We start from the raw sequence: 13,064 nt of genomic DNA, 5'->3' as shown, positions 1-13,064 counted from the left end.
TTAAAGATGAAATAGCTAATTTCAAAATACAAATAAACAAACTTAAACGAACTTTCGGAAATCTTATGTAAAATACTTATAGAAATAATCAATTCGTAGTAATATAGTATCGAATAAATACTATAAATATAATTATCAATGGGGATAACTAGCGAACATCAATTTAAAGAAATAACTAAGTTATGCTATTAAATTAGACATGGCCTGGACCAATTTTAGTCGAAACATATATAAGTTTATCAAAGTTTATCTAATTTAATTATAAATTTAAAACTACAATTAATACTATTAAAACATGTATATAGAAAAGCCTAACTTAATACACCTCGTATGCTTGCTATTAAATAACAAATCTATCGCTAAGTAGTATCTTACGATTAAACTTAAATTTAATATCTAATAATATAGAAAATTACGATAATTAGATCATTACATAAACAACGATATTTACATAAGGAAAATATTATTACACCAAAGACTTATACAATATTAAATTTACAATTTGAAGATCTTAAATATAAATAAATACTTATCTTAATTAATTTTATGTATTGGCTTATGTTTTTCATTGTTTGATTTGCCTAATAGTGGTTTTATCTCTAATTTAATATAATATATATGTATATACATATATATATGGTCTACAGAATATAGAAATATACTGCGCAAAAACACTATTTCTAGATCAAATTATATCATACGTGTTGCCATAGTAGTCACACGCCCACGATAACTAAACGACCACTACTAGTTAAAAGCAAAATCAATGCATGAAGAAGAAAATAGTAAGAAACAAACAACAAACTTTCCACCTCTACCTCCTTCACTTTCTCTTACTTATAAATCGCATCCTCATTCGTAGAAACACAGGTAAGTTGGCATGCAAAGAGAGAGCTATATATTCTGACGCAAATTTGAGACGCATTCATTTCTGTAACTGATTTAAAGCTCTGTCGTGATGAGAACCAAATTTCCAGGCAACACAACACATCTCTATATCTACAACTAAGGTAATTTCCTATAATAGCTTCATAATAGCTTTTATAATTCTAGAGATCATTTTTATATGTGCCTATAAACACACACACACATTTATAGGTTAACCTAGTGAAAATATGAAACTATTAGTGAAAGCATGCAAAAGTTACACACCTATTTCAACATTCACGACGCATACCTGCTAGTTTGAATAATCCTGACGAACACACCTTATACGTATACATTTACATGTTGGCCAGACGTTACCGAGTGTTTCAATATTTAATAACTCCCTTATTTCAACTAGCATGTGTATGAAATTTAGTTCAACATAGAGAAGGCAATTTAGGTTACTTTGCATTAGCACTTTTCTTCACACCTTTGCATTACGTATGAAGTATGACATCTTTTTTAATGTCCTCCATTTTCAGCATCACACACCAGTACTTTTTTCAAAAAATGTTCCATGTCAGTTGTAGTTCAGGGTCCAGTTTCCTGATCTCTCGAGGGATATTCTTCTTCGATTGCTCGGGGTTTCTTGTCTGTTGGCATAAATCAACTCCTTGCAGTATCCTCAAAGGAAAATTTCACTGCTGGTCAAGTCGTGGGAAACCGATGGTCAGTTGTCATCGGAATAGCTAGGGATGATTCTTTCTCAAAACATTGTTTCAGCAATCTTATTGTTTCTCTTGCTTTATGATCACTTAGCCTTTCTTCATAGAATCACATATCCGGCCTATTTTGAATGATCGTTGACAAAAAGTTCTCCATCATGGAACTGTACCTCTCACCAGTCACAGTGATAGTATTCCTATCATCATCCTCAAATAAATAAAGCACGATTATCTCATCCATTGTAATTGCACACCAAACTGTACATTTAATGGAATGAAGCTCTCTTTGATGTTCTGCACTTGGATTCTCATATTCCCCCAACCAGGCAATTTTGACTGTTTATGAACCCAATCAAATGAAAGTGAACTTCATCAGACATGATCAATATTTGTGTAAAAGTTGGGTCATTTCGTGCCAATTTCTGGATTCCCACCGCCTGTATCCATAATTCTCAGGCTTCAGCTGTTGAACCGACTGCACCTTGTGTAGAAAAACGGTTTCACCACTTGGGTGTGCTGGGCGGTGCCATACATTTCTATAACTAATTTTCAGAACGTAGTCCATGGAATCCCTGAAAAGAACAGAAAAAAGTTTTAAAAATTGAAAGAATTCTAAAATATTGCAATTCCTCAGTGACTTTTAGGCCAACCTGAATATGTATGAATATATATATATATATATATGCATGCCTACATACATATATATATATATATAAGCACTGTTGGAAAGACCTTTGCCCGCGTTAACCTGGCCTGGCTACAACTATTTGCTTCTCGAATCTATCCGGAATCGCAGTGTGGCTTTAGAAGAAGCAGATCAACTATCGATATGATATTCTCCATACGCCAACTTCAGGAGGAGTCCAGAGAGCAGAAAATGCCATTATGTATGGCCTTCATTGATCTAACAAAGGCCTTTGACTCGGTAAGCAGAACAGGCCTCTTCATCCTGCTCCAAAAAATCGGATGTCCACCAAAGCTGCTGAGGATCATCAAGTCTTTCCATGATGACATGTAAGGCACCATACAGCACAACGGTTCAACATCAGCCGCCTTCCAAATAAAAAAACGGGGTAAAGCAAGGTTGTGTCCTTGCTCCTACATTGTTTGGCATCTTCTTCTCGCTTTACTCTCACATGCCTTTCAGACATCAGATGATGGAGTGTTTCTGCACAGTAGAAGTGACGGGAAACTGTTCAATCTCTGGCGCCTGCGTGCCAAGACCAAAATCAGAAACGTCCTGATCAAGGAGATGCTATTTTCTGATGATGCCGCTCTGGTATCACACACAGAAGAAGCCCTCCAAAGACTCATTAACTGTTTTGAGCAAGCGTTTAACGAATTTGGCTTAGCTATCAGCCTTAAGAAGACCAACATCATGGGTCAGGTTACATCGGACATCCCAAACATACATATTGGAGACCACAGATTACAAGAGGTGGAGAAGTTTACCTATCTTGGCTCTACCGTCACCTACAACCTATCCTTTGACGCTGAGAGCAATATACGCATTGGCAAGGTAGCTGCTGCGATGGCCCAACTCTCCAAACGAGCTTGGGACAACAATAAGCTGACCAAGACCACGAAAATGAAGATCTACCAGGCATGTATGGAAGTGAGACTTGGACGCTATACACACGCCAAGAGCGTCGCCTAAACATCTTTCACCTGCGCTGCCTCCGGAAAATCCTCCGCATCAAATGGCAAAATTATACCATTAACAAAGATGTCCTCAGGCAAGCAGGAATACCAAGCATGTTTGCACTCCTCACACAAAGACGTATGAGATGGCTTGGGCATGTTAGCCGTATGAAAGATGGCAGAATCCCCAAGGACATACTCTACGGATAGCTTACTAGGGGTACTAGGTCTGTGGGTAGACCGTTCTTACGTTACAAGGATGTTTGCAAAAGGTATATGAAGGCCTGCAACATCAATATCAGCGGTTTGGAGGCAGTTGCCGGCAACCGTGGAGACTGGCGACGTACCGTAAAAGAGGGAATACAAAGGAGTGACAGAGAGAGAGAGAGAGGAGAAATGGAAAGACAAGAAAATACGTCAACAAGAAACTATGGCATTACAACCAGTCAGGAACAGTATTCGCTACATTTGCGGTACCTGCCAGAGGGAGTGTTTGTCCAGGATAGGACTACACAGCCACAGCAGGAAATGTATCAGGACATGAAATGTAAAAGCCGGACTAGACTACTTTATGCGCACTCCATTGTCTCCCGAGACAAAAAGGATGCCAACAACAATAATATATATATAATATATATATATTATATATATAATATATATATATATATATATATTAATCAATTTAGGGTAGCAAAAAATCAGTAAAAATTATCGCTACCGCGGCCTAACTAATGGAAAAGAGAAAATAGTCAAAGACTAAATATGTATAAATATAACAATTTAGAATGGCCTAAACAGGCCATTCGTCCACTAGAAGAGCAGCCATAACTCCAACCGCCAAGTAGTGTAATTCGGAAATAGGTGAAAATTTAAAAACATTTACCCTAATTCATCTTTTATACGATGCATCGTTTCAGTGTCTTTAATGATAGACTAGCTTAATTAAATAAATTAAGCTAGTCTACCATAGGTCACACTTCATCAGTAAAAGAAACCTGGGAGAGACGGATATATACGAGGCGACTGTATCAATGCCTCGAGAATCTGTCTTAAAATTTCAAGACCAACGCATTCGCGCCAAACTTATCGGCAGCAAAATATAACTGCCGATTCAATCTCAGAATTAGTCAGAAAATTATCAATAATCATTTAGGGTAGCAAAAAATTCAGTAAAAATTTATCGCTACCACGCGCCTAATGGAAAAGAGAAAATAGTCAAAGACTAAATATGTATAAATATAACAATTTAGGAATGCCTAAACAGGCCATTCGTCCACTAGAAAGAGCAGCCATAACTCCAACCGCCAAGTAGTGTAATTCGGAAATAAGGTGAAAATTTAAAAACATTTACCCTAATTCATCCTAATTCACCCTAATTCATTTACCTAATTCCATTAGGCCGCTGGTAGCGATAAATTTTTACTGAATTTTTGCTACCCTAATTGATTAATTGATAATTTTCTGACTAATTCTGAGATTGAATCGGCAGTTTATATTGCTGCCGATAGTTTGGCGCGAATGCGTTGGTCTTGAAAATTAAGACAGATATTCTCGAGGCATTGATACAGTCGCCTCGTATATATCCGTCTCTCCAGGTTTCTTTTACTGATGAAGTGTGACCTATGGTAGACTAGCTTAATTTAATTTAATTAAGCTAGTCTATCATTAAAGACACTGAAACGATGCATCGTATAAAAGATGAATTAGGTAAATGTTTTTAAATTTTCACCTTATTTCCGAATTACACTACTTGGCGGTTGGAGTTATGGCTGCTCTTTCTAGTGGACGAATGGCCTGTTTAGGCCATTCCTAAAGTTATATTTATACATATTTAGTCTTTGACTATTTTCTCTTTTCCATTAGGCCGCTGGTAGCGATATAAATTTTTACTGAATTTTTTGCTACCCTAAATTGATTAATTGATAATTTTCTGACTAATTCTGAGATTGAATCGGCAGTTTATATTGCTGCCGATAAGTTTGGCGCGAATGCGTTGGTCTTGAAAATTTTAAGACAGATTTCTCGAGGCATTGATACAGTCGCCTCGTATTATCCGTCTCTCCCAGGTTTCTTTTACTGATGAAGTGTGACCTATGGTAGACTAGCTTAATTAATTTAATTAAGCTAGTCTATCATTAAAGACACTGAAACGATGCATCGTATAAAAGATGAATTAGGGTAAATGTTTTTAAATTCATTTCACCTTATTCCGAATTACACTACTGGCGGTTGGAGTTATGGCTGCTGCTCTTTCTAGTGGACGAATGGCCTGTTTAGGCCATTCCTAAATTGTTATATATATATATATATACATATATACATATATATATATACATATATATATATATTACATATATACACATATATACATATGCACATGTATATATACATAAATATATATATATACACACATATATATACATATATAAACACATACTTACATGCAAAGATATATATATATATATATATATATATATATATGGTATGCAACAGATATTTCAAGAAATACTTGGTAATTTAATACAACAGCTCTAATCTACAGTAATCAAACGTTATAATAGAAAAAGGTTGTGCATATCCTTTCGATAAGATCATTGAATGAATCCACCTTCAGCTTCAATGGCTGTTGCAATGCAAAGGATTCTATGAAGAGTTTGGGCTGTATTGCCATTATTGATTTCAGGTATCTCGTGGACAATGTTGATCTTTATGGAATTTGCGGTATTGTGAAGATTCGACAAGAAGCCCTTGGGATTGAAATCTGATGGCTCTTAGAGGTCAGATGTTTGGTGTTATATGATTGGAAATAATTTATGACCTCCATTATTGAGTTACCTGAATGTTTTGAGAAAATTCTGATTTTGTATAGTTATCCTCTTCGCACTTCTTCCCTCCAAGGCTCAACAATATTCCCCAAAAGCTCAAATTGTAAGGCCCTGTGGAAATGTGTGTTTTAACATGACCTCTCATAATCACGTCCCCTAAATACATCACATTTGCGGGAAACTTAGCGTGCATCAATCTGACGCCATCGGAAAGATCTGCACGTAACCATTTGTTATTTCTGTTGTCACACTTTTGATCTTGATGGAATTATTTTCATGAGGTGAGAATCAAAGCAAGTATATTGTGTATGCGAGGATTCTTGCGTCTTTGTAGACAGGAAAGAGTCTTATATCCATCATCAACATCTATCTATCTATCTATCTATCTATCTATCTATCTATCTATCTATCTATCTATCTATCTATCTATCTATCTATCTATCTATCTATCTATCTATCTATCTATCTATTCATCTATCTATCTACCTGTCTGTCTGTCTGCCTACCTGTCTGTCTGTCTATCTGTATCTATCTATCTATCTATCTATCTATCTATCTATCTATCTATCTATCTATCTATCTATCTATCTATCTATCTGTCTATCTGTCTATCTATCTGTCTATCTATCTATCTATCTATCTATCTATCTATCTATCTATCTATCTATCTATCTATCTGTCTGTCTGTCTGTCTATCTATCTATCTATCTATCTATCTATCAATCTATCTATCTATCTATCTATCTATCTATCTATCTATCTATCTGTCTATCTGTCTATCTATCTGTCTATCTATCTATCTATCTATCTATCTATCTATCTATCTATCTATCTATCTATCTATCTATCTATCTGTCTGTCTGTCTATCTATCTATCTATCTATCTATCTATCAATCTATCTATCTGAATGGCACCGCGAGAGTCGCGTTGCTCTCAAGCAACTCTGCCGTCCTGGGTCGACCTTAAGTGACTTCAACACAACCAAAGCATTCTATAGGGGTTTAGTGGAGGGGAGGTACGACGACGAGCTCGGGGCGAACCTGGACGTCGACGAGGAGTACCTGACCCGCCTGTTCGGGACGACTTTCGGGCCAGGGCCCATGGACAACTTCCAGAGATCCCTGGCCTGGCAGTGCTACCGAGAAGCGCTACCCGTTCGGGATAAGCTCTACAGACACGGCTCGAGAAACACGGGGCCGACCTGCCCGAGATGCGGTCAGAGCGACGAAACCGTTCTGCACGCACTCGTTCAGTGTCCAACAATTTCCGACCTGTGGGCTTATGTCGAACGACTGCTGTCACGTGTGGGACGAGTCGGTTTATCAGCTGAGTCTATCGTCAATATTGTCACGCCTCCTTCCTTCAAACGGGAAGGAAGAGCTATTTTCATCATCCTTGTGGCTATGGCGAAAGAATGTATCTGGTGGACGCGTCTGAAAGGATTGGAGACAAACACTTTCCTCTCTGGTCAATCTCTCATCAACTTCTTCAAGAACCACTTGAAAAGGAAAGTGAGAGTAGAGAGGCAAGTTTTGTCTAGCGAATGTTTTAAAAAAAGATGGGTGAATGTAGCAAGAATGGCACGTATGAATGACGAAGCCACCTTGAGCATAGTCCTATGAACCCAGAAATCGAAGACAAAGAGTTGCTTATTTGCAAAAAAAAAAAAAAAGAAATATAAAATGTGACTTCATTGACCAAGGTTACCGTGGTCTTTTCCGTAGGCTTTTCTTTCCACGGGTAAACCTCACCTGACCTCCCCTTTACACTTCATATTGACATTTCTGTGATAACGATCCCTATTGATCAATTTTTTTTTCCTCTCCCCCTTTTTTTTTTTTTTTTTTTTTTTTTTAACCCCCCTTTTTTTGTCCTCTTTCTCTCCTTTTACGATCCCTTTTGATCGAAACCCCCCCTTCCTTTTTTTTTTTTTTTTTTTTTTTTTTTAAACCTTCAAAAGAAAAGCTCTACCTTGTAATTTGTTCTATCTGTGTGCAGCCCTGTGTGGCTAATAAAGAAACATATCTATCTATCTATCTATCTATCTATCTATATATCTATCTATCTATTTATCTCTCTCTCACTCTCTCTCACTCTCTCTCTCTCTCTCTCTCTCTCTCTATATATATATATATATATATACATATATAAATCTATCTATCTAGGTAGCTAGCTAGCTATCTGTCTATATATTTGACTGCCTGTCTAGCTATCAAACTCTATCTGTATGTATATATATATATTCTCATGGTTTCAGGTGAATTGGAATTTACGGAAACAATGGGTGCAGCCGAGTCAACAGTCGGATCAGGTGAATTTGATTTAATGGGAGCAATGGGTGCACTCCAGTCAAGATTCAGATCAGGTGATCGTGTAACAATGTCCGGTGACATAAGTTCATTAAGGACGTTACAAGAAGGACATGGAGGATGGTGCCTTGGTATGGAATTCGTACGTGTTGGCTTCTCTCTCTTTTTGCATTATGCTATTTGATCTCTGTTAATTGATGTAATTCATGCAATAATAATAATAATAATCATTTCCACTATTGGTACAAGGCCTGTAATTTAGGGTAGGAGAAGAGTAGATTACCTCGACCCCAGTACTCAGCTAGTATCTCTTTATCGACCCCGGAACGATAAAAGGCAAACTCAGAACGAAAAGACAGACGAAATGCCGCTAAGCTTTTCGATCAACATTCTCATGTCGTCTCTTGTTTTTCTGCTGTACCAAAGAGTTATATTCACATACAATGTGGCTTGTGGTTTCTCCAAACTTACCATACATTCTGCAGAATGGCGACTCGATTGTTTTGTCAATATGGAATTTTACGAAATAGTTCTTAATGCTTGCACAGACACGAAATTTCGTCCCTTTTTTCAAATCTCCCTTATTCGTCCAAGACAATCAGTCTCATCACAAATATAAGTCGAATTATGTTCAAGTGTCAAGTATCTAACGCGTTTGCATGCGCATGGGACAGAACGAAGTTAGTTACTACTTAAGAATGCTGAAAGTTTAGTGACAACAAAAACTGAACAGATTTTTGGTCAATCCAATATAAAATGAATTCCATTTTCAAAATTTGAATTTCATGTCATCTTGACCGTCAGGCAAGAAATTTTATAACTCGGTGTATCTGTCCTTCCATTGCCATCGGTAATACATATGAAGAATAACTCCACGTTTGTTAGAATAAATGTGTGATAAAAACAATTATTGCCTGACAATTTCAGTGATATGAAACTCGCGGTATTGGAAAGGAATTCAGCTTACACAAAGTATAATATTACATATTTTGAATTGTCTCTCCCACGTTCATTTGATAAAAATATACGTTTCAATTCCTTACGCATACACATACACACAACCAAACATGCTCACATATGTGTGTGTGTGTGTGTGTGTGTGTGTGTGTGTGTGTGTGTGTTGGCAGAGGATCCTATATCCGAAAAAGAAAAAAAATGTAATGCGTCTATATCAAGTTAAACATATGACCGGTCATAGAGTGACCTAGGGTTTCGGATCCATAAAGCGCTTAGCTTTATAGGAGACTAGTCTGACTGCAATAGCCGTGGGCATATGAGCTTTCTTCAAACAGAGGTAAGAAAACTGTTACGGTCAGTTGATTTGTAAACAAACGAATAATATACACTGTCTGGGTCCTAAAACGGGACGAGTTATCTCTAATGGAGCGGTCCAGTTACCAAATCTTATGGACCCAAAGGTCGAACTGGAAATCTTCACACTTAAGCTGGTTTTAGCTTGCAAGTGCTTTGTACAGCCCCAATCGACCTACGTGGAATCCCATGCATGTTGGAAGTAGCGTTTGAAATGGGATCAAGTACTATAGATCTTGTGTCTTGAGTTTAAGAAGAGATCCCGGATCCAGTGCATTTCGATCAGTATCCTTGCCCGCTCTGTTATGCAAAGCTTGCGTCGTCCACTTCTGTTTATATAGGACTCCAGTTGCCCTATGATCCTCCATCTAATTTCATGTGGAGTTCTTTCATCCTTAAGGCACCACACATGGCTGGTTAGGGATGTAATGTAACCCCTCACTGGAACTTTAAAAGTGGGCTTGCGGTTGTACATATCTCGCTTAAAAGTAGTTCTGGCCGGCTCGTGTTCACGCCTCTAGTCGATCTGCTGTTGGTGCCGGACCTATATTGTTGCTTTCGTTCTTATTGTTGTTAGAGCTATAGTCGTTTCCGTGGACCCAGCGATATTGTTGTAGTTGTTGCCATTGCAGTAGTCATCTCTGGCGCTAGTGCTGGTGTTGCTAATACTGTGACCGATAATGTAGCTGCCAGAACATTATCGGAACAAAACTATCACCCCCGTTCTCATTTGAAATGCTACTTGCCGTAATAATTTTCTACCACCTGTTTGAAGAGTGGTTATATATACACGGCCATTGGAGTCTAACAAGAGGTCTATAAAACTAAGTGTTTTATGGAAGTGAAACCATTTGTCACTGTATGAACAAGCATGTATTTAACTGCATGTATATATGTATATATATGTATGTATTATATATATATATATATATATATATATCATATCATAGCATATATATATATATCATGTATATATACATATATATACATAGGATTATTTGCCAAATTAATGTGTCAGTCCTGATTAGGACGAATGTTTCTGTTATTTAACCCCAGCTAGCGACGCACTAACCTCGTCCTTATATTTTCGAGCAAGGGAGTTTAGTGTCCCCACCCAACTGTAAAGCTTTAGAGTTGAGCGGGGACATGAAACTCCCTTGTTCGAAAATACAAGGACGCAGTTAGTGCGTCGAAAGCCAGCTGAAGACAATGTCTCTTTGGGCTAAATAATAGTAACATTCGTTCTAACCAGGACTGCCATATTATGCTGGTAAATAATCATTACTCTAGAGTACTGTTACTGAATGTCTCTCGTTCAGAGATTTAGAAATAAGTTTTATATATATATATATAATATATATATATATATATATTATATATATATATGTGTGTGCGTGTGTGTTTGTGTGTGTGTGTGTGTGTGCATGTGTGTGTGTATGTGTGTGTGTATTTGTGTGTGCGTGCGAACGTGTGTTTGTGTAGTATGTGTGCGTGCCAATCTATGTATATGTTTGTAATCTTTGTTTAATACATTTATGTTCAGTTCATAGGTAAAGTTGGTATTGTTGAAGGTGTAGATATTACAGGCGATGTGTTAGTGAAATACGCAAATCATAATAACCAAATATTGTGCTTAAATCCGAAAGCTCTAAAAAAGGTTAGTATGTGAGGCTATTAAGTCTCATTCCACTCAGCTCACTCTAGTTTCTGTTTCAGGTTTCTTTTTTCATATGACTTAATTGTTTGCTCCCAATTAGACAATCTAGCGTCAACACATTTTACTTGGATAAACTTAATTTCACAAGCTTTCCCTGACTTACGCCAACCAAGTTTCTTCCCTGTTAAGTCCACCAGTTCAACAATATGATTACAAAACTGCGACAGAAAAGTATCTAGATTTCTATATAACTGTTCCAACCCCTTGGAATGTCATCCTCGCTGGAAGAACACCTTTCATCTTGAAACCAAACATGGTAGTTTTTCTTATAGCGTTGACTTGAGCCACACAAGCTACTCGAAGTAGATCTCTCTTACCATCTGATTTTAATTTAAAAGTTCAAAGTGGGCCAAATCTTTCATATCCCACCAAACAGATAACAACACCTAACGTAGGTGAAGACCCTCTTTAGCCTGAGTGCCGGTGTTTCTCCTTTCTCTACCCACTAGCTTCGGCGCTTGATATTTTTATAGAGAACTCATTTCTCATTACCAGTCATTATTCGGTTCAAAAAATTCCATTCGTGAGACTTGACAGCACAGAAGAGCACACATTCACTCTGAGCGAGCGATCAGACTCTGAAATTTGCGAGGACTTTATTGACCCAATTTCATGACTTTTCCGATGTTACGCAGGTATCGAAGAAAGGCTGAATGAACAAATCCAAGCTTCTCTGCTAGTTCCTCAACATTTACGGTGCGATTTTGTTCCACAGCGTTTGCAGGATGTTCTCGTCGAGTTCTACAGATCTTCCAGGATGAATCTCGTCTTGTTGGCTGTAGTTTCCGGCTCAGAATTTTAGTAGATGCAATTGAAAAAAACCACAGTATTTATGGGATAACCCAATATATCCACGTACATAACACACACACACACACACACACACACACACACACACACACACACACACACACACACACACACATATACATATATATATATATATATACACGCATATCTATACGCGTATAAGTAGGTATACATGTGTATGTGTGTCAAATCAAATCAAATCAAATTTATTGGCAGGGAAGAGCAAAATGTGCATAAGCCATGTAAAAAAACAGTTATTGTTATATAGGCGTAGGAGTGGCTGTGTGGTAAGTAGCTTGCTTATGAACCACATGGTTCTGGGTTCAGTCCCACTGCGTGGCACCTTGGGCAAGTGTCTTCTACTATAGCCTCGGGCCGCCCAAAGCCTTGTGAGTGGATTTGGTAGACGGAAACTGAAAGAAGCCCGTCGTATATATGTATATATATGTATGTATGTGTGTGTATGTGTTTTCGATATCCGTCCAGGTAGTGTTGATGTGATCTTCAAACTGGGATGCAATAATGTCTGTCACTTCTACATATAGTTCATCGTTGTTAAGGTGCTCATATGTCAAGCTGTTGTGTCTCTCAAGATGAAGCAGAATTCTTTCCCTTTGTCGGAAGGGAAGTATGTTGTTTAGAAGGAGACGTTATTTTCTGGAGAGGTTAGGGAGTACCTTCTTATGTTTCAATAATATGCTAAAAATAGACTGCTTAAGTCTGGGGAGTTTGAGATTAAGCTCTTGGTTGACCGGTGGGGGAGATGGTGGGTGGTCTAAGTGGTACATAGGACATTTAATGCTCTTTATAGCAATATTAGTGTTTATTACGGAGAACCATTTGAATTAGTAGGCAGCT

At 37.5% G+C, this 13,064-nt stretch overlaps 1 protein-coding gene across 8 annotated transcripts in view; it reads left to right on the top strand.

Annotated features, from left to right (window-relative positions):
• LOC115224830 (E3 ubiquitin-protein ligase MIB2-like) overlaps window positions 1-13,064 on the top strand; it is a 75,579-nt gene that overhangs the window by 5,579 nt on the left and 56,936 nt on the right. For 6 of the 8 annotated variants that reach the window (XM_036513597.1, XM_036513596.1, XM_036513593.1 and 3 more), the window contains exons 2-3: window positions 8,317-8,510; window positions 11,223-11,336. The exons of 1 other annotated variant lie outside the window; for it this stretch is intronic. In XM_036513597.1, the coding sequence (XP_036369490.1) occupies window positions 8,340-8,510; window positions 11,223-11,336 (285 nt within the window). In that variant the 5' untranslated portion in view covers window positions 8,317-8,339. Of the gene's footprint in view, window positions 1-881; window positions 1,011-8,316; window positions 8,511-11,222; window positions 11,337-13,064 lie in introns of those variants that run through there. One more of the 8 variants, XM_029795768.2, reaches the window with a different exon arrangement.

Source organism: Octopus sinensis, linkage group LG26 (assembly GCF_006345805.1).
Source record: "Octopus sinensis linkage group LG26, ASM634580v1, whole genome shotgun sequence".
Lineage (NCBI taxonomy): Eukaryota > Metazoa > Mollusca > Cephalopoda > Octopoda > Octopodidae > Octopus > Octopus sinensis.
This window is presented reverse-complemented; position numbering and strand designations above follow the sequence as displayed.